The 26,373-nt window shown below is 41.5% G+C and overlaps 1 protein-coding gene across 3 annotated transcripts in view; it reads left to right on the plus strand.

Annotated features, from left to right (window-relative positions):
- zfpm2a (zinc finger protein, FOG family member 2a) overlaps positions 1-26,373 on the plus strand; it is a 173,087-nt gene that overhangs the window by 143,135 nt on the left and 3,579 nt on the right. For all 3 annotated transcript variants that reach the window (XM_053611334.1, XM_053611332.1, XM_053611333.1), the window contains one exon: positions 25,866-26,072. In XM_053611334.1, the coding sequence (XP_053467309.1) occupies positions 25,866-26,072 (207 nt within the window). The remainder of the gene's footprint in view (positions 1-25,865; positions 26,073-26,373) is intronic.

Consider the following 26,373-nt stretch of genomic DNA (forward strand, 5'->3'; position numbering starts at 1 on the left):
ACAGAAAACGTTGCACTTTCTGGTTTCTCTGTCACATGACAAGCTGTGTTTTTTAAAAGAAAAAAATATTATTATTATCTTAAAGACATAGAAAAGGAGAGGCTGAAAGGACTGGTGGTTTATAGTTGTTATAAAGTAAATCAGTGGTCACGACCCTTCTTCCTTGAGATCTACCTTCCTGCAGGTTTCATCTCCAGCCAAACTCTAACGCACCTGTTTTAGTTGACGAAGAACTTCTCGAAGCAATGAGTAGATGGTCAGGTGGACACGACTACGGTTGGAGCTGAAGTCTTCAGGAAGGTACATCTCCAGGAACAGGGTCGGTGACCACTGACGTAAATGATAACAAGTAACCTAACGTAACCATAAATGGATAAAACATGTCTGACATGACTAGTCGTGCTTTAATTAACTTTAACACTGTAAGCACTGGCAAATTGCTGTGGTATAAAAGGAATAAATCACTTCAGGACCTGCTTTGTGTCACACCGCATCATTATTATGATTATTTTCCTATGCACTCCGTTGTGTTTTATTTCTTCCGCAGAACTTACTTGTTTAGATGGCATACTCTGTTACGGTTTCATGGCATATTGTTGAATTGTTTCAAGATTTTGCACAGCCTTTCAACTATGCTACAAGACTTTTTTTCTTTTTTAAACAGACAATGATTGTTAAAGAAAAAACATAGACAGAAAATTAGCTCCAAGTAGCATAATGTTGGTCATTCGTGTTTAATCATAAGGGTGGCGTCGCGACATTGTTTTGATCACCGCTACTGCACAGGCTTTCTTTTTGTTTAGACAAATAATAATAAGACACTGCCGCCAAGACGTTTTCCCATTTAGTAAACAAGTTACGAATGACGTAAATTGTGTCAGTATTTGTGTTGAGCATTTCTGCACTGTTTTGACCAACAACCTGTGTTAAAAATACAGTTGAGGTCATCATTTTTCCTACACCTTGCAGAATCTGCAGAATGTTAATATAACTGATTAGGGCTGCACGATAACGGTTAAAGTGATCATCATGAATATTTTGAGCATCAGCGAACGTTTGCACCTTTTGTAATAGTCGTGTACGAGTCCCTCAGGTGTCCTCAGTGTGAAAAGACGGATCTCAAACATCATATAGTTAGTGATGGATGGAAAGGGGTCAAATATGCAGAAGATGCCGGAAAAGCAAAGAATGTGCAGGACCTGGAGGATTTCTCTGAAGAACAGTGGGCAGGATAACTGCTCAGGACAAACAAGGGACTCGTGAAGAACTATCACAAAACATCGAAACAGTCGTGGATCATCCAGGTAACGACACACAGTGTTAATAATCAAGAGTGTGTAAACTTTTGTACTGGTTCATTTGTGTAAATTCGGTTATAAATTGTTCATTTGTGTAAATTCGGTGTCTTGTGGACTATAGAGTATGTATACATCTGTTATGTGAAATAGCTTATTCAGGGCAGAACTAATTAATAAAAAAAACAACATGCGATTTTTTATGATCCATCTTAATTAATAACATTCTGCAAGGCGTATGAAAACTTATGACCTCAACTGTATATTATATGCATGTATACTAACCCTAAAATAAATTTACGTGCAGTGTTTCTGCAGTGTTTAATGTCGACCCCTTTTGAAACTGCTGCAAACTGTTATTGTACTCTTACAATAGTACAGTTAGCAAAGGACCGTGAATTTCTCACTGAGAGATTCGGGAAAGGAAAGAAGTCCACTTCTTTCTGAATCAATGGTGTGCGAGTTTTTCAAGGGCAGTTCACCTCTGTCCAGGGTGCAGAACTCACTCACCCGAGCACAGCCTTGTTAATGAAGTTTCGAATCTCTCAGACTTAAGGTGATACCCTGAAATAAAGCCCTAATGAAAGGCCACTCGGGGGAGCAGAAGGGAAAAAAAATTAAATAAAAGGAAGGCGAGAAGGTAACGGAGGTGAGGAGGAGGGGTGCAGAACGAATAACAACCCCTCTCTGAGTAATCAGCGCTCGTCCGATTGGCTGCAGGACTTGTATTTTTTTTTTTTTTTTTTTTTTTTTTAAACTGAAAATAAAGCCATTCATCAAGACATCAATAAAAATATGGGACTCAGATTATTATAGTGTTTGAATAGCGTCCGGCCCCGCTCGTAAATAATGGCCACCTCTGCTCGAATTAATTAGAATTAGAATGCAGATAATGCGCGTGCTCTTTTTATTGCAGGGACCTGAATCAATTTTACAGTCTTATTCAGACCCCGAGCAAGGTCAGGCAAAGTTGTTGGGACGAATCAGCACCTTGTAAAACAATATTTCTGTGATCAGCATTCACTGTGCAGTGTTAGGGCGAGAAATGAAGAGATATATTAGCTATCAGCGTGTCTGTAGTAGGATTTTTGGTGTCATTTTGGTCGCTTGGTGAGATAAGCACGAAGGGCACCTTGGCTCGGAATAATATTTTACAGATAATTCGATTACGCTTGTTTTCATTAAAGCTTCATCACACATATTAACGCATGTAAACCTAACTTTCTTTAGGCGTTTGTGTGATATATAGATCTACGTCATTTGCTTTCTCTCTCTCTCCCCCCCCCCCCCCCCCATCCCTTACCTAGAGTTTAGTGAATATTTGAATTTTCACTATCAACTGCACGCCTTTCCACCATTTCTCTCTATCTCTTTCGCTTTTTCCTCTCCCTCTCTCGGAGTAAAGCTGTCAGATGAGACAACAATAGAGCTATTCCGCTTCTCTGCAATACCTTTGTAGTTCCTCCAATACTTTAGAGAATGGATTTAACATGGCTTTGCCTGGTTCAGACGACAAAGTCCCCAAATCTTCCTATCTCCTCACCTCATTTCCATTTTTGACGCTAGTGCAGGATCGTGTGCCCCACCCCCACCCCCACCCCCGCTCTGCTCTTCCTCTTGACTAGATTTCCTTCTTTCCAGTAGCAATGACAGTCATAAATCTTGTTTGCCCATTAAGCTTTCATAAATAAGCCTATAATCTAAACAACAAACTGCGAAACCATAATTAGCACAATTAGCTCTAGACATAACACACTGCTTTTTGTTGTTGTTGTTGTTGTTGTTGTTGTTAGTGTGATGTCATGCTAACTCACCAGCTTTTCTTCATTCCTAGCAGATATAAAACTTCTCACACTGTACTGGACTGAAATTGCTGTAGGTTTTTTGGGTTTTTTTTCTATTTCTTTCTACTGAGCGTTTTAGTGACCCTGAAGGTCCCACAAATGAGCGCATCTGCCGCTTAATTACATGTTTTCTCGCTCCTTGTTGAACCCTGTACCTCTGTTAGTTCTGCAGCTGAATCTTGATTATGATTTCTTTGATACTGTATAAAAGATGCCAGGATTTCAGAGGAACGTAGCGAGGATTAATCGCTGCCACAGATGTGGTTTTCTTCCTTCGGTTTCTATACACATTACCCTAGCACATTTAGAAGGCAGATTTAGTGATGGCTAATCCGTATATTTTAGCAGATTTTTAGCATCCAGGTTATTAAAGGATCGAGGCATGAGCTATATATATTTATATATATAAATATATATATATATATATATATATATATATATATATATATATATATATATACAATCCTCTCTGAAAAGTGCCTCGAGCTTTCTCTCTGCTGTTCCTAAATGGCCTGAACTTTGCTGGAATATTACAGAGTGCCAGACTCACCTGTCCTAAAAGTTTGCAGCACCTGTCAGCTGTCAAGTGGCCGGGGATTTCTCCATGGGTCTTACGCTGGTCTTTCATATCATGGCTCATTAAAGCGCAGCCTGGGCGATGGGCATATTTACATATGGGCTAGCAGGAGGTTTTAATTTGCACTGGTACGGAGCGTGACCGGAACTGAAGAGCACGCTGCCACAAAATGACTTTTCCTCACTTCACACACACACACACACACACACACACACACACACACACCTACCTTGTTCCCTGCTCCGCTTAGAAAACACCAAGCTGGGTCTAATTGCCTGAGCTGGGGCACAAAAGATGGAGACGGTGAACCTTTTCCACATTACCCTGGAGGCCAAGTCTACTCCGTCCGCCTGCTTTCTCATTGGTCCTGGAGATTTTTCTGAGATTTTATTTTATGGCATATGGCTTCGTTATTAACCCTTTCGAAAATGTCTGGAATTCTCCTTTTTTCAAATGATTTTACACTACATCTCTATGCTTTTTATACTTATCTGGAGTTCAGATGACTTTTGCTTTTAGGGTTAAGTGCGGAAGAAGTCATTTTGATAATATCAATAATAACCAGATGTTGGGGATGTCTACACTGGATATTAGAAGGGTCACACATTAGGCTGCATAGGGTTCTTTAACAGTTCTGTGGATAGGGAAAGGATATTAACAAGCTTCTTTATTAGGTTCTACTGGGAAGCCTATAAAGCCTGTGCTAATATTGAATGTTCTAATATCCAGGCTAGACGTCCCCAACATCTGGTTTAGGAATGTAATTATTATTGTTAAAACAAAACAAAAAAACAAAACATGATGTAAGACCTCAAGAAAAGTGTAAGGGATTGTAAAAATTGTAAAGGGATCTTATTTTCCTAAAAAGGTCTTACCTGGAATAATTTTTGTTATGGGGTTCTATTTAGAAACCTCAGGGGTTCCCCTGTAGAATCTTTCTACATTTACAGAATTCTTCTTAGAAGTTAGTATTACTTGTATTATTTTGCAGACCAAGTCTTCTCATCGCTTGTTTCAAGGGTTAATATTTGTTTAAAGCATTGATTTGTCTTAAAGCTATATCATCAAGTAACCATGTGTCAGCATCCACCATGTATATTTTATCCCTCTCCATCGTTCTGACAAGCACAACACTGCCCACATACCATGCGCACACACCCGCATCCTGCCACCAATCTCCAGTGACGTGCTTGGCTCTCACTCCTCTCCGTGCCGTAGCGGCGCTCCATCAGATCTGGTGTCTTTGGGGCGGACCAAAAGCAGCGGAGATTTTTTGGAAAGCATATTGTCTCGTTCCACCATCTGTGCACGAGGAGAAGATGGTGGGAGAGGCGCCCGTTCTCCGTCTGCGGATCTGGACTGCGGCACCGCGAAGTGAACCTGAGACTAGGCTGCCCACGAGAGCTTAGCACCATCGATTCACACGTCCGCCAAACTCTAGCATCACCGTAGCAGAATGCAGCCATTTGGGCTCTTCGCAAATCAGGCTGGTGCTGTCTCTGCTGGAAGTGAGCGGATTCTCGGAGGCATCGCCTTATGTTCAGATTTTTTACTATCCTGTCAGAAACATTGTATGGCAAGATGTTGAACGGTATTAGATTTTTTTTTCTCTCTTTGCTTTGTAGGTTGCCTGCATACAGGTCTCTACCACGTTGTTCTGTCCTCAAGTGTGTACACTGAGGTTATCCTAATTGAAGGGTTTCTCTGTAGTTTCTTCATGCTTTTGAGTAGGGAACTGTATAAATGCAATTGGAGTACAAGATTGTGTGTGTGTGTTTTAGCAATGTCCTCGTCCCATGTAGGCCGGTGGCTGGTTCAGCTGCTCCTTGGCTGGGTTGCTAATACAGAGCAGATTGGTGCAGATCTGCAGCCCTTGTTGTTTGATCTTTCCTCCTCGCCCAGCACACGCTGGCACCTTCCACCCCTGCCTCTCCGCATGGCGCAGGCAGAACTGGCATGGCCTCAACCCGCGTGCCAGCTTTCTTCTTCTTCTTCCTCATCGTCTTCTCTCTTACTCTCGTTCACTCTTGGTTACCCTCCCCCCCTCCCTTCTTCTACCATGCCATACTTGTTCCCTCGTGGTTGCAAATTTACAAGAGCTAGTCTAATCACAACAGGAGTCTTCAAATTTGCACAAGAAAAAGGAATGCCATATGTTCACCTTGACGTATGAGGTTTGACTTCACAGTAACATTCTGGTACACGAGGAAGTCCTCTTTGAAATCTTTTCCTTCTCGTTCTAGGATATATCAGATCCCAATCATCTCGTAACTACCTTGAGGACTAGTGATACTGAAGGAGGCAATGCTCAAAAAAGAAGGTGCTAAACTTAAACGTTGCTCGTCAGAGTCAGAACCTTGAACTTTGAATGTGTCTTTGTTTCCGATTCTGAAAGGTTGTTTCGCAAGAGTCTTTGGTCATTGGTCGGGTTCGCTGGCTGCCAGTTGTTGCGGTGGAGCTCCAGAGGCCCTGAATTTGAACAGCAGAGTTTCTCTGACCTTGATTCATGATGTGCGTCTGCAGGCCATTGATCGGGTGCAGCACTCGTTCACTTTTGGCATGTCCACTGCTTTAACTCTCAGTTTGTGCTGTTTGGTGCCTTCATTCCAGTCCAGTCTTGGGGTGGCTATTTTCGAATTGGGTTCTGGGGATCCATGGTGCTGTGTTTGGTGCGGTGGTGCCTGGTGTTCGCCCGGGCCGTGAGGGGAGTCTCCAGCGCACCTGTGATTCCAATCTCAGCAGCAGATTTTAAAGAACTTGCTTGCTTTTTTGCCTGTTGTTTTTATTGTTATTGTCTCTCTGTTTCATTTTTTTTCTCTAATTGTTAAGTAACCCTGGGTATGAAAAAGGCAGTTCCCTCTTTTCAAAGCATGAATGATATAAAATGGTATATCAAAACCTAAGGATGCACAATACCAGACCTTTAGAGCCTGAAATAGTTGCCTTCTTGAGTCAGTCATGACCTTCAAGTTAAATTGGTCTTTTACGTTGTGTCCATCCTTTAAATACTCAATTATTGGTGGTTTTAATGAAGCTAGTTTCTTTCAGAAAGTCACATTAAGTCCTATTTGGCGTATTTTCTCAAAGAAATCTTAATCAGTTGACTCTTCCCTTCCCCCCCCCCCCCCATGAGAGTTTTTCTGTCAAGACAGTGGGAACAACCTATGCCTAATTGATAATAACAGAGCTTTATAGTGTCTAAGCCCCAATCTACACACTCTCTCTTCTCCTCTTTTTCTCTCTCATGCACAGTCTCCACTATCTCTCCCCATCTGCCTCTTATCTTACTCAGTGTTAACCTCTTCATTTCAGACCAGCGGCGTATGCACAATCCTAATCTTCCACCTATTCTTTCCTTGACGCACAGATCTCAGCGGATGAGACAATACGCAGCAACCTCAGCTAACGAGCCGTGCCCATAGCTTTTTTCTTTTTTTTTTCCTTCCTGTTTAAAGACTCACAATGAGAGAATCACAGAGCTTTGAAAACAAGAGGATGTGGCTTTTTATAAGGAGAAAGTGAGCGTAGCGTGGACTTGGCACTGAAAGTTCGAGCCGATGCTGATGAGAAGACTGATTGTGCAGGCTATCGCTGATGAGCCCCTTTGTTTAGCCGAGGTACATTTAACACTCATTTTTTCACAGCTAGGAAAAAGCAAAAGAATGAGGGTGTGAGTATGAAATACATGTGGAAGTACCTGGTGTGTGCCGTGTAGTCCACTCAGTCTTGTCTGTAGGTCTGAAATCAAGCAGGACCCCTTTTGCACAAATCAACTCTTCACCTACATGTGTATACTGTATGTACATGATTGTGCACGTGTTTGGTGTTGAACGGCTAGTTACGTTACATATGGAGGGCTCCAAGTCACTGCACAACTCCCCAACTACAGCGCTACAAAGCAGCATGCTAAGTGCATATCTCATAATATATATTTATATATCTCCTAATATCTCATTAGGAGCTAAGGGAAGTTGCTGTCGGCTGATCTGGCTCGAGCGAGGCCGGATCTGAGCCGCCTGCCAGCTATGAAACAGCATTTGCATATAATCTGAGCATTTGGTGGCATGCAATGCTTTTATAGCGGAGGCCGAAATGGCTTTTTCGTTATATTTTCATTATCGTCACTTACTACCGCTGTTTCTGTTCTAAAAAGACACAAAAACACAAAAGAAAGTGAAGACAAAATAAAATTTGACTCTTAACAACCTTTTTTTGTTTAGTTTTTTTCTTTTTTTATAACCCCTTGCCTTTTGATGGCAGGCCCAGGGAATTGTCACTGATGCTTAAATGCATCAGACCCGTATTAAATCCCCAATTCCAATATGGCAGAGAAATGTGTTATAAAAGAATACACTCTATACAGTATCAGCATACAAGTAATTAGGCAACAGTACATAGTCTGGGATCATCAAATGGCAGCCATTTTTCTCTGGCGTCACCTAATCGTCAATTGTTCGAATCTATAATTTTTTTAAAAAAGGATAGTTTGACTACTGTCTTAACATTAAGACATCACAACATAGCTATATTTATACAGTGCTGCTGAATTCTCGAATCAGAAGGTGTTGATTCATTTTCTATAACAGCGGCTTTGACAGTAGTGACAGGTTTTTATTAACATGGTCATTCCAACGTTATCATTTCTATAGTAACAGTTCGTTCACCGGTACATCAGTGGCGTACAAGGTGCATAATAATTGGATTTAAAAAAAAACAAGTTTAACGTACAATCATTGGTGTCGTGACGTTCTCTGTAAGGAGATTTTTGTTTAGCATTTATAGAATGAGTCTCCAGTTTCAGCACTTTCTAAAGGTTAGTAAGTTTTCCCCCATGGGAAATTCTTCAGGACTTTTCTCAGTAACATGACAAGGATTCATTTTTTTTATAACTTCAAAAGAGAGAACATAGTGAGACTGGGGAAGGAACGATTTATTTTTTATAGCTGCTGTAACGCAAGTGATAACAGGAGCTACCACAACATTAACTGTAATTATAAATGGGTAAAAAGCAGATTGGTAACGGATCGACACGAACCCCACTCCGTCGTGGATTATTTTAATATATGAGCTCACCCTGTCATGTTTCGTTCCTCACATATTATAATTTAGTTCTGTATATTACAGGAAAGAGTGTCTTTCTTTTACTATCTTTGCATGGTGAAGAGATGATGTGATGCTTTTGGCATCGTGCGTTGGCGAATGTGGATGTACTGTAAGAGATCCAAGGCTCCTGCATTTAAAAGCGTTTTTATATTCACATCCACGGTGTTCAAGGGCAAGGTTGGAGTTTATTAGAAAATGGCTGCACCTGGTGCTGATCTGTTGCTTCAGGAACTGAAATCGAGGTGCTACTTTTATAGAGGGGAAAATGCGATGATCTGTTCAACCATGGAGGTGAGAATACAGTGTATCTAGTCCACTTCCTATGAAATCAGGAAGAATTGTAACGCAGAACCCCATTTTCCTCATTACGATACTCCCTTACTGAACTGTGGCTCGGCTTTTCCCTCTTTCTGTCGAAAAGTGAGGAGCTAACCCATGCCTCAGAGTGGTGATTTGGGAGATTTAGAGAGTGTGAGAGGGGTGTAACGCAGGCCTCTGATGGACTCTGTGTGATAGATAGGTGGTCCATGTTAAGAGGCCAGGGATAAGAGGCTATGACATTCATGCTGTAAGGTTAAGGTGTCGCGCACCACTATTACTGGATCAATACTTCTCAGTTTTGTACTTATCTCTGGCCCGATGCATAGCAGCTTTTCTGGACACACACCAGGGACTTGGAGAAGACCACACCTTCTGGCTCACTCGCTATGTCTCTCTGTCTCTTTCTTGCTCCCACTGACTTGTTTCTGCGCTTCTTTCTTCCTTCCTTTCTTTCCATGTATCTATGAGACACCTTAAAGTTGCACTGAAAGACTAAATACAATATTTCTGTCACTTCCCAGTCAGAGAATATCCTCTAAAAGCTCTAAAAGGATTGCTTTAATATAGATAAATGGAAGTTAAAGCTCAGACGGTGAAAAGGTGAGGTTTTGTCGTGTTTAGAAACACCGCTACGTGTTTTAGCTACAGACGAGAGACACCTATTGTATTTGCAAACTAACCACAGAGCATTCTGGTCATGGCTGTCGTTTGATTTTACTTAAGGTGGGGGGAAAAAAAAAACCTCCACCATGTTGAGAGTTAAAATGGGTGAACAACGCTCATCTTCCCCAGTGGAGTGTTTGCCTACTTTTAAGTCTTTCATTAAACTTCTGAAGCCAGAGTTAATCCTTGCTTCACCATGCAACAAAAACTTGGATTCAACAATTAAAAAGAGGAAAGAAGAAGAAGAAGGGGGGGAAAAAAGAGAACGGAGCAAGGCTGATCGCTCCATATTCATATTCCGATGCAGGCGTTATCACTTAAAAGGCTTTCTAATTACAACAGCAAGACAAAAACTGCTTGGATTCCTTCCAGACGCGCAAAATGATAAAGTAAGCTCGCTCTCACTGCCGGGCGCTTAATCTCGCCCAAGCACCTTGGAGCGCCATCTCCCAAACACATGCCACTGAATGTGGAAATGCCATTTGGAGATGCAGGTGTGACATTTGATAAGAAACTTATGGATTAAATATGTTGGACTAATGAGGAACCCAGCTAGCCCATCAGGGCAAACTGTTGGCTGGGATTGTGCGCCAGGCGATAACATTCCTCCACGCAAAACTCCAAATTCATTATTAATAAACAGCCGCAGTCTCTCTCACTCACGCTCACGCTCACGCTCGCTTGGCTCTCAGGCGGACGAGTGAGGGATGTTGCTTCTCATCAGGCGTGAGAGGAAAACCCAGTTAGAGTGAACAACATATTTAAGTTGGGTGGTGGTGGTGGTGTTTTTTTTGGAGACAGAAGTTTGAAGGTTTTCATTCGCCCAGTGTTCACTCACACAGATCCCTTCTTTTTAAACTAGTCTAGAATAAAATGACCAGAAATGAGCTGGTCTGGTGCGAGATATTATTATTGGTCCAGTTTAAAGTAGTCCTGGTCGCCACTGATCTGCCCTCAGATGATGTTTCGGACATTATTTAACTTCCTGTCTCTGGCCGTCTCATTAACATCCCGTAATATCCCTACTTTTAAACCAAGATATTTAAAAACACATCCATGCTGATGAGCAAAAAAAACAACAACTTCCTAATGGGAATTGGCCTAATGGTTTCCATTTACTGTTTTCCCATTAGTAACTAATGATCTAATGGTTAATAGATTATGTAAATACCATGGATTAAGGTTTGTTTTTCCTGGGGGGATGCTTGTTTAAATTGTGGTGGCGGTGGTGTTGTTTTTAAATGCCTGTGCCATTACACATATTAGTATCTATCTATCTATCTGTCTGTCTATCTATCTGTCTATCTATCTATTTATTAAAAAGGTTCTAAAATGCCTGGGACATGTTTTTTGGTTTGTTTGTTTCATTAGGGGTAATTTAAAAAAAAAAAAAAAAGTTTTTCTTTAAAATCCATGTGACATTATAGCGTAAGAAATTAAAATTGATTCGATTAATTTATTTTTTTTTAAATCAGTAAGGACATCATTTCGAATGTTTGTATTTAAAACGCCTTGGACATTATGACACGTCCGAACGTATAATTAATTTCATTTTTTTTTAATCATCAGGGACGTCTTTCTAAACGTTTCTCTTTTAAAATCCCTGGGACATTATACCATGTCAGAAATTTGATTTGATTTGATTCGATTTATTTATTTATTCATTTATTTTAAATCTGTGCGGACGTCTTTTTTTAAAAAGTTTTATTCGAATGCTTTTTAGAGATGTTACAACATGTCAGAAATGTCATTTTATTTTATTTTTGAATCTGTGTGGCAGTCTTTTTAGATTTGTTTATTTATTTATTTATTTTTTAGAATGCCTGGGATATTACAGCATGTCAGAGCAGAAATGGTGTCAGTGTTTTGTGCTTCACTAAGCCACCAGTGTGAAGTGCTGAGCCCTGGCTTGACATTTAGAGTGATTTAGAGCAGACTACAGCAGCATTAAAGGCGTAGTACGTCAAAGGCTCTTTAATGAGGTGTGTGGGGCATCATTTCACCCCTGATGAAGTCGACACATCCAGCCATCAGCCAGTCTGTGTATGTGTGTGTGTGTGTGTGTGTGTGTGTGTGGGTCCAAAGCCCACCCTCCACCTTCATCCCTGTGTGTGTGAGGTTGCTTTCTCAGAGGAAGACCGGATTGGAGCCGATTCTGCGAAGAGTGTCAGTGTAAAGCAGCTTAGCTTAGCCAGGCAGCGGCGTGGCACTGACTGACACCGCTTTGTTTCTCGCTCCAGTAACCGTCCGGAAATATCCCATATTCAAACCCAGCCTCGCAACTTAGCGAGGAGCGTTTTAACTATACGCTGATTTACATTTCTTCAAATTCAGGTCGGCGTATGTGGAGCGCAGAAATATCATTCATGTCACCTCGAGGTCTGGGTTACCGAAAAAAATTTAAATGAATATTCAAACAGCTTTAAGTAGCGCATATATTATCTGGCAAATAAAAACACAGGTAATTGTCTTTCCTCTTTTCCACACTCTTTGTTTTAGCGTGTGCAAATAAAGGTTGCGGGTGTCGTGACGCTGTCGAGGCAGAGCTTTATGATGGTAATGAAGCGGCGCAGTGTGTGTGATCGGCACGAGGCGGCTCCGAGGAACAAGTGATAACGAACAAGTGACAGCAGTCCTCGACCGTGCCAGTGGTCAATTACAAAGACAATTGAAAGTCCAGCGAGTGAGCCGTCCTGACAGTACGGCACACCACACACATCCACTGGCATGCTGAGCGTGAGTGTTTTGCCCGTGTGTGTGTGTGTGTGGTTATTTAAGAGCATCTCTGCTTCGCATCTCATGAAGCCCGGTTCAAAACTTTCTTCTCCTAGCTAGTTTTTTTTTTTTTTGCGACTAAGTGCCCTTGATATTCAGCATTCGACCTTGGCTTCGAGAAAGGCTCCGACTTATTCGTTTTTATTATGAATTATTATTACAAGCCTCAGAAAAGTGCAATCCCCTGCTGCGACGCCACCAAGTAACACATTCATATTCATAAGAGAGCTGGAGAATTTATTTCTTTGACCTACTTCATGTGCGTAAGTATCACAGTGTCTCCATGTGGTCTTGCTAATGTATCGGGCAGGGGTGTGTACGTGTGGATCTGTGGAGCTTATGAGACTGTATTACACACATCTCTCTAGATGATAAAGAAACTGATGTATGAAGGATACGTTCAAAACAGCCAAATATTCATTACATGTATTTTTTATTTATTTGGCAGACTATTTTATTTAGAGCGACTTACAAGTGATAGAAGTTATACATACTCAGGTGGGAACATGGTACGGTTTAGCTGTAGCAGGTCTGATTTTTCACCTAAAGCAGACCAAACGCAAATTCATCAAAGCTTCAGGTTTTCAGAGAGAATTGATTAGTTAACATAGCATAGCCAAATGATTTACAACCCCAATTCCAAAAAAGTTGGGACGCTGTGTGAAATGTAAATTAAAACAGAATGCAGTGATTTGCAAATCGCATAAACCCATAAGTTATTCACAGTAGAACATCGAAAACATATCAACTGTTTAAACTGAGTAAATGTGCCATTTTAAGAAAAATAATACGGTCATTTTGAATTTGATGGCCACAGCAAGTCTCAAAAAAAGTTGGGACAGGGGCAACAAAAGCCTGGAAAAGTAAGTGTTAGGAAAAAGAAACAGCTGGAGGAAGATTTTGCAACTAATTAGTTTAATGGACAACAGGTCAGTTACATGATTGGGTATTTAAAAAAAAAGAGTATCTTAGAGAGGCAGAGTCTCTCAGAAGTAAAAATGTGATGGAGTCTGGATGAAAGCATATGTTGCTCTAAAACCTGTGCATACCTTTCAGTACCTTTCCAGATGTGTAAGCTGCCCATTCCATAGGCACTAATGCACCCCCATACCATCAGACATGCAGGCTTTTGAACTGAGCACTGATAAAAAGTCAGATTGTCCCTCTCCTCTTTAGTCCTTTTTAGTTTAGAGGACGCGGCGTTCATGGTTTCCAAAAAGAATTTCGATTCGTCTGACCACAGAACAGTTTTCCACTTTGCCTCAGTCCATTTTAAATGAGCTTTGGCCCAGAGAAGACGGCTGCGTTTATGGATCATGTTCACATATGGCTTCTTCTTTGCATGATAGAGCTTTAACCAGCGTTCGTGGATGACACAGTGAACTGTGTTTACAGACAGTGAGTTCTGGAGGTGTTTCTGAGCCCTTGCATTGATTTCCATTACAGAATCATGCCTGTTTTTAATGTAGTGCCGCCAAAATAATGAGATAATATCTTGAATCAAATCATTAATGAGCTATTAAGTCGAAATAGTGAGATATATCAGGTCAAAATAACAACATGATGGCCTATTTTGAATGAAAAAGTTATTAAGTTGAAATAATGAGCACTTTTTTTTGGACTGCTTTAGGGCTTTAAAATGTATGAGAAGTTTGGGAGGACAGGACACGACTCCTTCACTAGTCCTCCTCAGTCTGTTCTCCTCTGACTGTTAGCAGTGTTTCAGTGTTAAGCACACGAACAGAAAGAAAAACACAGCCTGAGCTGCACACCTTTACCTTCACGCCTCCGCTAGAGGAATAAAAGCCATTCCAACAGCGGGGTTTCATCTCCTTAGGCCCACGCCTCGGTTAATCTCTCCCCAAGAACATTTCCACTCCAGTTCCTCCCCACTCCAGACATATTTGCTCTCGCCAGCCGCTCGTGTCCCCGTTAAGATTTAAACAGCAAACAGAGAGCGGAGCGGAGATAACCTGCTTCTGGACCCACTCCACTCCCCCGACATTATTTTAGAAGAGCAGATCCGAGCTCTCGGCCGCCGCGGCGCGATTATCTGCCACGATCCTCTCTCTCAGACGCAGCAGTCATTCATTCATTCATCCTCAACAGAAGCACACTCGGAGACGGAGGTGCAGAGGCAGGCTAATGCCCCGTGTGATTGCTGGGTCATGAGGAGGGAGTGCAGGAATAGAGGAACATCGCAGCAGTAAAAAGGCACAACTTTACAGTTTCTGAGACACTGCTGTCAGAGCTGTGCTACATCACGTTATATGAAATCAACAACATTGCACTAACAATTTTACGATCATCCTGTGCGTGGTTCGGATTAATAGCTCTACGTATACAAATAATATTAATAAAAACCTACGTACAATCATCAGCGCTCTCCCAGTCCACTATAAGTGCACGTTACCTCGGAATACAATCATTAAAATACCTCAAATGTCTTATTATTTTTTCGCATTAATTAATGACTCCATTTTATATCGTGCTTGAAACAGCTTTTTTCATGACGCCCCCATTACAGGTTATGAACACATTCACCCCTATGAAATATTCCACAACAGGAAGTCGCATCATCTAAATTTTTTTTGAAGATTACGCGAAGAAGAAAAGTAATCTCAGGGGGGGGTTTTTTTCCTCTTAATTTTCATGTGAAAGTGATCTTGACTGATGAGGTCAAAGTGCAACACTATTGCCCAAATTACAGACTGAAAGCAAGTTATAATTGAAAAAAATAATGTCCTTAATGTCATCATTCCATTAGCATGGATGCTAGTTAATCACATTCGGTGTATTTGCTAATTCTGGCAAAAAAAAAAAAAAATTTTAAAAATCAACTCTGTTTATCATTTAAAAGCAAAATGCAACCTGACAGTAAAGAGTAAACAAAAATTGTTAGCTGAGATTTAGCAATTTAGTAGTTGAGCATTAAAATAAAGTAATATTAGAGAGCTAAACTGCACTGCAGTGATGGAAACCCATTTTTAATCTTGCCATGTTGGATTTTCTCCAGCATTCCTACGATCATCCATATTTATTCTCCTTTCATTAACCTTCTACAACACGTAATTAGCTAAGCACTCGTAACGAACCCATTTACCTCGACCTGTTTCGGTTTCCCTCTCCGACTTTGCCCCCTATCATCACCTGAAACAGGAGGTCGAGCTCTCCAATAAAGCAACCCTCCTAACGCAACTGCCTGCATGGAATATGATGTATATTAACACCGGCGCTGCGACTCGGAGCTGTCAGCCTTCTGTTATAGAGTGCCGACCCCCCGCCCCTTGTTTTGATACAGCCGTAATTTAAAGACCCATCTTAATTGACTTATTTTTTCTTCTTTTTTTTTTTTTTTGCACGTGCCTCTTGCGAGCGAGTGCGGCGGCGCTTTATTGGGCCACACACAATGTAGCTGCTTCAATTTTACCATTCATAATGAATGCACAGGCTCCATTCAAATGCAGCCATAAGCACACAGCAGATAAGAATTTAATTAAATGTAGATTAAAACCAAACAGGAAAACACACTCGCTGATAATTTTTTTATCACCTCCCCTGGTCATATTGTTCCCCCCACACACACACATACACACATGCAATACAAACGCTCATGCACACACATTCAGCTCGTTTTTCGGGCACATATTTTGGTCTTCATGCTGCCCACTCAAATGTTAAACTCAAATGTTATTGTCATAGGCACTATATATATATATATATATACAAATATGTATTCATCATATGACCTCATTCATTACTGAAGCTGTGATTTAGTTTCAGCAGCTTCTCCTGGATGAGATTTTTTATTGACATATTTAAAGGAATGTTCCAGCACGTTTTATCCGCTCCTCTGACGAGCACAGCTCACAAACTGTCATGCATTTTACTGTAAAGTTTCAAGAATGCAAAGTTTTTTGGGGGGTTTGTTTTTGCCACTTGTCGACTCGTAATAGACGCGCCTGCAAATATCGTGTCGTTTTGAAGGATTTTACTGACGTGCGTTTTGAGCATTTCAATTATTTCGACCAGCTGTTCGGGGGAAAAAAACATTCAAATAATTAAGAACGATATCGATGACTCGGCTGAGACCTCCGAAGGTGCAGTAAGCTCTTTTTCTGGATGAAGACGGGGGAAATCGCTTACCATCTGCTCCATTTATTTAGAGGAATCATTTGTGCGTTTGTAAAAAAAAAAATAATAATAATAATAATAAATAATTTTAAAAAATGAACACAAATATACCAAACATCAGTAGCTAATTACACAGCCGAAAATGGCTTCCTCACATAAACAGAGCGAAGTCATTTCTTTTGCTTCGAATCCTTTTTTATTTGATTTTTTTTTATTTTTTAAGATATCACTATGTGACTAAAATTTGAAAGACTATCAACAACAACAAAAATAGTTTTTTTTTATTTTTATTTTTTATTAATTTTCCATCACATTTACCGCAGACATGTTTGAGAGGATTTAGATTTCAGTGCTGTTTCTCCTTCCAGGATGGTTGGAGAAACAGAGAAAGAGAGTTTGTGTTATGGTCAAGTTTCTGGATTGGGCTGAAATGCGCGCACACACACACACACACACACACATATACACACACACACATACACACACACACATAATTGGCACCTCACATGGTAGTGTCTCTGTTGCCACTGCAGTGCTCCCTCTTTTTCTCTCTCTCTCTCTCTCGCTCTCTCTCTCCCTCCATGGCCTCTCTGTTCTGCTCTATTACCCCCGCATAAGCCTCGCGCCTTTTCCTGCGGGGAGAGGAGCAATTTCCTGTCGCCACGCGTTTGATCAAGTGCTAAAACCCGCGCGATCAACACAGGGACAGATGTCGGCTCCAGATGGCCACGCCGCACCACCCGGGGCAGCCGAGGGTCTGTGCCAGGATGGCAGAACGGCAGTGGGTAAGGGCAGCGGGCACCCTCCCTCCGCTCCAGCCCAACAAATGCAATTAGGCCCTTTAGCCACCAGTTACCCGCTCCGGCCGGCACCGAGCGTCAGAGGGCACGATTAGTGTCCGCTACAAGCAATATGTGGAATTACTGCAGGACACAGAAGCAGGGCATGATGGGACAGCTCAGGGGAAGGCAGGTGAAGGGCTGGATTGGGGCATTTCGGACTTGTTTCGGAGCACTTTGGGGGTATTTCTCGGGGTGGATAAGGGAATAAGAGCGATGGCTTGATTCACCGTCACACCTTCGTCGTCTCGACCGGTTCCAGATTGACAGATCGTGCCATTATCTGTCAGATGCTCCAATTCTGGGCCGCTTTTGCGGAGTGTCTCTGTGACAAGGAGTCGAGTTGCCATTTTATCCCCCTCATCATTTCTGAACGCCAGATCGTGCCAGTGCAGGCTGAGCCGACGTCTTTGTCAGCTCTCCTTCGATTAGCCCGAGTTGTGGCGATCTGTCATCTTCCAAAATGGCTGACAGATGCATCAATCTGCCGCTTTCTGTCTCCCACTGACGCCAAAACGCCCAGGCGGACCTTTTCCAGCGATTTTTTTTTTTTGTGTGCAGGTCTCCCATTTGCTAGAGGGCAGCGTTCCACGAGCCCATGTGGCCGGCAGACACAGCCATGTTGGAGGAGGGCTGTTAGGCTCACCTGCTCCCCGGAGTGAGGCATGCTGGGTAGGGGGATGCGGGCCACCAGGCACAGCTGGGGGTCCGGCGCAGGGCTCGTACTGCTGCCGCCGGCATTCTCATGTCCCATTAATGTGGCTGGTCAAAATGGGCAAAAGGGGTGTGTATAGAGTGTGTGTGTGTGTGTGTGTGAGTGTGTACGCACTGAGTGTGCCTCTCAGCAGGGGCCTCGGTAAACACATGTCGACTGGCTACAACCAGTTTAGGGAAAAAAGAGAAAGGCAAAGCAACTGTATGTTTTTGTTCATGGAGAAAGTGTGTGTGTGTGTGTGTGTGTGGCTGCAGGGCCTCTGAGTCACACACATCTAACCTGAGGTTGTGGCACAGTCATTAGGAACATGTGCTGGCGTTATTGTTAGTGTGTGTTGTTAACACGGTGTTACAGGAAGCTGGACATCACACATCAGAAACGATCACACAGGAGACAACATTCCACTGTTTTCACGCCGTAACGCTGACTGGCGTGGAAAAGATTTCCAATTCTGAAGTCTTCATTTGTGCGGATGTTATTTTTTGCATCGTCTTGCACCCACTTCACTCTAAACGATTAACATATCCATCATAACAAAAACGAACGCAGCGCTTTCGACCGAGGCACAGCTTCAGTGTGCCCTAGTTAATTTGTTTCTTTGTTTTTGAACGGATTTACGTTCTTGTGTCCAGAAAGTGTCCAGAGATTTTCAACGTTTTGACTGACGTATATAAAGCGCTAATTGACGTGTAAAAACGGTTTCTAGTAATTCGTATTTTACGCTCTTCATTTCATCAGTCGCAGCAAATATCATTTTCAGTCAGCTATGAAAAGAGCCGCTCGCATCTCCAGGGACTTATCACAGAAACGCCGTTTAATTATGAGGAAGAATATCTCATTTTTAATATTCTGAAACATTTCCTTTATCAGATGGGAAGTGGAAGCTGGGATCGTTTTCTAAGCTGTAATTGTGTACCTACGTGCATCTGGGTGTGGGTGTGTGTGTGTGTGTGTGTGTGTGTGTGTGTGGAATTATAGAGACTGAGAGAATTCTTTTCAAAGAGAAAAGATGGAAGAAAATAGTTGAAAGATGTAGTCACGCTTCTGCCTCGTGCTTCTCCCTCAAAGACCTTTCATTTCTGGATTATGACTCGCTGGTAAATATTTTTTTTTAAATTTTATATATATATATATATATATATATATATATATATATATATATATATATATATATATATATATCTCCCCTTTAAATGTGTACTTGGGTCATAATGTTTGTCACATGATGAAGAATTATTATTGCATATTTTGTCTCTTTTTATTATTTTTTGTGTGTGTATTTTTCCCCCCACAGTCAGATAACTAATATTAATATAAATATCTGAATATGACCTTTAAGAGTGAAATCCGTTACAAAATGTGTACAGATGTTTTTTTTTCTTTCTTTCTTTCTTTCTTTCTTTCTGTCAGTTATTCTAAGGATTTAGTGAAAAAGCAGAACATTCAGAAGTATGAGACGAGTAAGAGAAGAGTGCCCCCTGTCGGTTATAAACACACCTGCAAACCAAACCTTAAATGATCTGTTTCTACACTTCAATACTGTGCATATTCTCAGTCTCTAATTTCTAAATCGCCCGAGTATACGCGTCCAGACGCTATTTCCAGACGCTGAATACTTTGTAGGGTTTTGTTTTGGTTTTGGTTTTTGTTTTTCAGCCTGAGCATTAGATAAAGATGATTTAAATATGAGAAGGAAAAAAAAAAAAAAAAAAAACTTTCAGAAAGCTTTGCATTCCAACATCCAGCTCTGGACGTGGTGTTTCACATGAATTCCCAAATTCAGTTCTGTATTTTAGCATTGAAATCAAGGCCGGCGCTTTTAATTGCACCAGTGTTCATACTTTATCTTTCTGCAGGAAGCTGCATCATATAATAAACCACTGCTATGGGTCGCAGCCATTTAATGGATTTTTTTTCTTTTAATTCTTATAATTGTCATAAGGCACAGGATAAATGTATGTTTATTATTTGTAGATTAACAGGAATCATTAGGGATGCGGGGAAAAACAAAACATGCGTGTTCGTAGTTTCTGGATCAATGCACAAAATGGCAACCTTTCACCATTTTTGTTAAAACATTTACATTTAAGGCATTTGGCGGACGGCCTTATCCGGAGCGGCTTACTGCAGTGCTTTGAAGTCTCTATCAATAAATACATCCTGATACTGGCTCACTAGGTCACGGACTAAGAATCCCATCAATCTAAAAACTCTGTTGAGGCTAATTGAAGTAGTTCAGGAAGAGGAAGGTGTTTGGACGTTGTTTGAAGACTGTCAGTCACTCAGCTGTTCGGGGAAGTTCATTTCACCACATCGGTGCCAGGACAGAAGAGCATGGTTCATGCATGCCTTCCTTGTACGCTGAGAGATGGTGGGACCAGTCGAGCGGTGCTGGAGGATCGGAGGGGGCGTGGTGCAGTGCGGGGTGTGATAAGTGCGTTGAGGAAGGTGGGTGCTGGTCCGTTTTTGGCGATGTAGGCAAGCATCAGTGTTTTAAATCTGAAGCAGCCACTGGAGGGAGTGTAACAATGGAGCGGTGTGTGAGGATCAACTTAGGATGGTTGAAAACGTGTCATGCAGGATCAGTTGCAGAGGTCGAATGGAGCTCAAGGGCAGACCTGCTGTAGAGCCTCGAAATGTCAAGGGATTGCACAAGCACCTGAGTGGCCTGCGTGTGTAGAAACGGACGAATCCTTCTGATACTGTAAAGGAGAAATCAGCATGAGCATGTCAGCTCGTGAGAGGAAAAGGACAGTCGATTGCCCATGGTTACCCCAAGGTTGCATGCAGTGACCACAGGTGAGATGTAAATACACTCCACAGCCACTTAATAGACACCTGTACACCTGCTCTTTCATGCAGTTATCCAATCAGTCAATGATGTAGAAGCAGTGCAATGCATTAAAAAAAACATTGTATGGTCATTTATTTCTCCAAATGTCACCAAGTGTCCAGTTTAGGTGAGCCTGTGCTCATTATAGCCTCAGATTCACGTTCTTGGCTGACAGGAGTAGAACCCGATGTGCCGTTAAAGCACACCCGCCTCGAGGTTTGACGTGTCGTGCATTTTGAGATGCTTTACTGCTCAGCACATTGTACAGAGTGCTTACCATAGCCGTCCTGTCAGCTCTTCAACAAGGCATTACCGCCCGCAGAACTGTTGCTCCTCGGATGTTTTTTGTTTTTCACACCATTCTGTGTAAACTCTAGAGACCGTTGTAAATGAAAATCCCAGGAGATCATCAGTTCCCAAGTATCCAGCGTTGGAAATCTCAATCCAGTACGATCAGAGTCATTATATCAAAGACTGATCACCTTCTTGTAGTTATTAGACTTTTTGACTGGTGACTTGGGTTTAATCCCAAACCAACTCGATTAATCCCAAACCAATTCAAAAACGAGCAGCATATATATATTATCAACTTCAACCTAGGGGTAATTTTGATCAAAATGGATTCTGAGTGGAAAGTGAAAGAATAAAAAGCTCCATGGCTTGTGTAAATATCCAAAACATCATTGTACACATTTACATAATGTGTAATATATGAATTGTTGGATTACGTTTGTAAAATAAACCTGTACGAAATGGGGACTGTGGGGATTTTATTTTTCAAAATGTGTTTTTCAGAAAAATAAATAAATAAATAAATAAATAAACAAACCCATTCAAACCACCAGTGAGTGCTACAGCTAATATGCATGCACGAAGTTTCATTACACATGGGACTGGTTTTGGCGTAAACGATTGAACGTAGGAATGCAGAAGTGATGAAAATCCACTCGCTCTTGGTCTGTTTTTGTTTTTGGTTGTGTGTTTGTAATGGTATTTATTTACATATATTTCGTTCATTTTATTTCTGTTTAACCAAGTTAGTCACATTGAGAGACAGATCTCTTCTTTTTTTTTCCCCCAAGCACACTCTGGTCAAGAAGGCAACAAAATAGTTACCACAAACATCATTCACACACAAGACACTTACAAAAACACATACTTACCCAGTTCAGGTCTCACAGATGGATCACTATAAGAGCGTCCATCGTGTCGTGCTTTTTGTCTGAAGTAATGCAGATTGATCTGAAGGAAGTTGACAAAAATGTATTTTTATCGCTAGCTATTAATAAAGCATATGGGCAAATAATCAATGCCTGCATTAACACATGTTCATACCATTAGTGAGTAAAATTACACCCATAAATTAATGAACATGCTGTTAATTAAAGTGCTAAGTGGCTGAAAAGTGTGGGGGTTTTTTTTTACACCAGAATTTAGGAAGTTATTAACATGTAGGCACACGATGTAATTTAATTAATGCGTTATTTATTTATGGGAACTATTTTTAGTCATGAATTGAATTAACAGCCAGTTCCGGGGTATTTTGGTAATATTTAAATTACACGTCGGTCATTTTACTGTGTTATTGTCTTAACATTGCTTAGAGTTTATTGTTGAAATGAAGCGTTACGTAATTGCTAGAACAGAGGCAGTGAGTTTATATTTGTGCGTCATGGTGCTTGGGCCCCTGTTCCAGCTTCTGCTGCAGTCATTTGTCGGGACAGATGGATGAAACAAAAGCTGATGCGCCCAACTACGAGTTTTACAGCGAACTATTAAAGTCCTGCGCTGTTTATCCACAAACATTTGAATACCTGTCTTCAGGCCAGTTTAATTATCCTCCCCCTTCTGTCCGTCCCTCGCCACTTTGTTGTCTCCCAGCGAGAGAGAGAGAGAGAGAGATTTGTTTCTGTTTTCATTAAGATATGACTGTAGTGCTGGAATGGCGTGACTGTATTTCAGCACTTCCACAAAGTAGCTCGGCTCTTCTTCGTTCCTACGAGGTCTTTCTCCTGCAAAGTCAAAGCAATTAAAGCGGCCTGTGATGGCTGCTTTTGAAATCTCAGCGCCTCGATACGTGCACTCCTGTGATTCGGCTCGATTCATCATTATGGAGCACTTAGATGTGTAATTCCGTCATTTACATCTTCCGTGCTTTCATGTCCCCGTCTTTAACTGTGCGTTTAAAGCCATTATTAGGCTGCGAACAGCAAGTACAAGAGGCAAAGAGATTCAGGAGCGACGAGAGCCACTGCACGGTATACTGAGGGAATGGAATGTAGAGGCATTTTTTAATTATCTGGACTTGGTACAGGATGCCGGGGGTTTTTGATTGTTTAAATGAAGCAGCTGGTTTATTGTCTCTGCTTAATTCCCCCATTGTTTTTGGAATATGTCAGACTTCTTTATTCTTTTATCAGGTGCGCTGCAGGAGGAGGAACACAATAGCCTTCATAGCGGCTGCGCTGGCCGCCGCACAAAGGCTCTGGGCAAAAAAAAAGCACCCCAGGCCAGGCGCAAATTACACTTTTCTGCAGCTCAGCTCTGTCTTCTCCTCCATGTATGTATATATATATATATATATATATATATATGTGCTCTTCGGCTTAACAGTGCAGCTTTGACGTACATATAAACACAGCGGAGATTAAATAAGAACACAGATAATAATGATAGCAGTCTCGATTCCACGTGCTGGGACTTGGCTTAAAAATCAGTTCGTGTCATTCCGTGTCACTGTGTGTGCGTCTGTGCTACATACATGAAACTGAAGGAAACATCACTGAAACCATGTGACCGGCAATGAACAGTGGAAGTGTGTTTAAACCGTTTCCTTCAGTTTGAGTGCTGCATTTTTAGCCTTGGATGCAGGTCGTTTTTGGTATTTCTTCTGGAATTTTTAGATTGTAGTACAGCACAAATAATAACCTAATCCATAATAATAGCAATGCTAATTATCCTTCTGTGATCTAACTCCATCGAAGATCGGTAGTAGTAAAGTATTAAACACGCTTATTTAGCTATGTATTAAATACTGAAAGCAAAGCCATATTTTTTTTTTTTATATCCTGATATATCAGCGTCCAAATTGTAGCCATTATATAAAATGTACACAATTAATATATTTCCCAGAATGCTAAATTCATCCCAAAGGTTGTAGCTTCTGTAAGATCGAATCCTTTCAGAGGATGCAGTTCATCCAAGTGGAAAAACATCACTGCAGCAGTTTCACAGCAGGTTTTTGAGACTATTTCATCATAAAACATGACAACCAATCAAGTTCTAGTATGCAAATGCAGCACTGAAGAGGGTGGGGCATGCCGTGTTAGGGGCGTTTCTAATCTGCATGCAGTATTCATTAAGTCTGGATTTATTCACGAAGGTTAAAGTGTCTCGAAGCATTTATTATTCGGTCCTCGAACACTTCCAAAAATATTTTGCAAGAAACAAAAAACTGCAAGCCCAGGTTAGTTTTTGACAACAGATCAGTTCAGGAACGTCTTCTCCTGGCTCCTGCTGTGTTCGTGATGAGCTCTTAATGAAACGTCTCTGCGCGTTCGAGGGGGGGTTTGACTGGTGTTGAGTTGCTCTCCCTGTGGCAGGTGACAGTTCAGATGTGCGCTGATGTTAACTGCTGCCGAGTGCAGTGGGAGTTCTGTTATTTTAATTAGAAGATAAGGATTGAGAGAGTCTCTCCAGGCAGTGTGTGGTGTCGGTGACAGGATCCAGCTGATGATGATGAGGAATATGATTCACCGGCTGATACACACGCTCATACATTCTCTCCAGTTTTATCATGCGAGACTCGAGCTTCAAACCGGAACCGGATCTAAACTAAACGGACATACATAACGCACAAACGCCACGGCAGTCGCAAAGCAAGCACGAGTTCACGTAGTGACCTCACTTTAGGTTACTTTTTATTCGAAACATTTGTAAAAGACACTGGCAGAGCTGCTCTTGCTGAAGCCTCCCTCCACCCCGTTTCCTGAGCCAACAGCTGGACGGGAATCGCAGGTCCTCCTTCATTCTGACGCTCTGTCGGAGTGTTTGCACGTCTCTGAAAGCTAACAGAGCGCTTTAATTAATTGTCCAGCTTTCCCTTTGAAACAATGTCCTAATTCTGCCATTTAGCACCGGCGTATCATAGTTTGTTGTTATCTCGGCAGCCAGATTTTGGTAAATAGTCATATTAAAAACTTTAATCTCCTGAATGGAAAATGAAGAGCAGCTGAAATCCCTGTCATGTGTAGTGATAAATATTATCTGAGCTTAAACCTTCCCTCTTATCCGCTCCCCCTCCCTCCCTCCCTCCTCTCTCTGCTGTCACTCTCTATTCTTTTTAAGTTAATAAATATGTTCATAACACTACAGTAGCGTTTCAACTAAAAAAAACAACAACAAAAAAACAGAAGTATTACACAACTTTTTTTTTTCTTGGTGTAGTAGTATTACAAGACACTACAGTCTTCTGCAACTTCTTTGCGGTCATTAAACGTTATCGGAGAAATTTTGTAATAATAAATAAAGGTGTCAATAGAGCTTTTTATGCCTTATTTTTATTCTTAACCTAACACCAACTAAACCCCAAGCAGGACTTCTTTCCGGTGTGTCAGTTAATACTGGAAAGTTCAAAAGACCTACACGACTGTCACTCATTCCTGATTCACAGGTTGATTGATGTCCACGGCAGTATGCACTTTGCAAAATGTAAATGGATGTTAAATACATGTATTTTGTGTGGGTTTTTTTTTTATGTTTGATAGGTGGCCAGCTATGGTGCACCACCACTAAGAACATAATGGAAGGCGAGGAGCTAGTGGCGTTCGTTGTGGACTTTGACTCTCGGCTGCATTCGGTCAATCACATGTCCCTGAGCGAGGGCATGTACCCAGCACGCCTTCTAGACACCATCCAGCTCCTCCCACAGCAAGCCGCCATGGCGTCCATTCTCCCCACCGCCATCGTTAACAGTAAGGGCACGAACACTTAAATCTTGCTAAATAAACATCAACGTCTCTACACTGTAAAAGTGCTGTACGTACAGACCGAACGAAAACGGCGATGGACTCAAACACGTAGTATGCTAATGAAGTCATAGAACTGCTTCCTGCAGTAAATTTGGCTGCAAAGGTGTTGCATATGGACACTCACCTGTTCCCTGGCTGTTTGTGCCAGTATTTTGGCCAGCTGAGCCAACTCGGCTCTCATAACGTACACACACCTATAAAAAGCAATTTGCTGCATGTGTCAGTTATCCATACATTAACCTCT

Source organism: Ictalurus furcatus, chromosome 23 (genome assembly GCF_023375685.1).
Source record: "Ictalurus furcatus strain D&B chromosome 23, Billie_1.0, whole genome shotgun sequence".
NCBI classification, from domain to species: domain Eukaryota; kingdom Metazoa; phylum Chordata; class Actinopteri; order Siluriformes; family Ictaluridae; genus Ictalurus; species Ictalurus furcatus.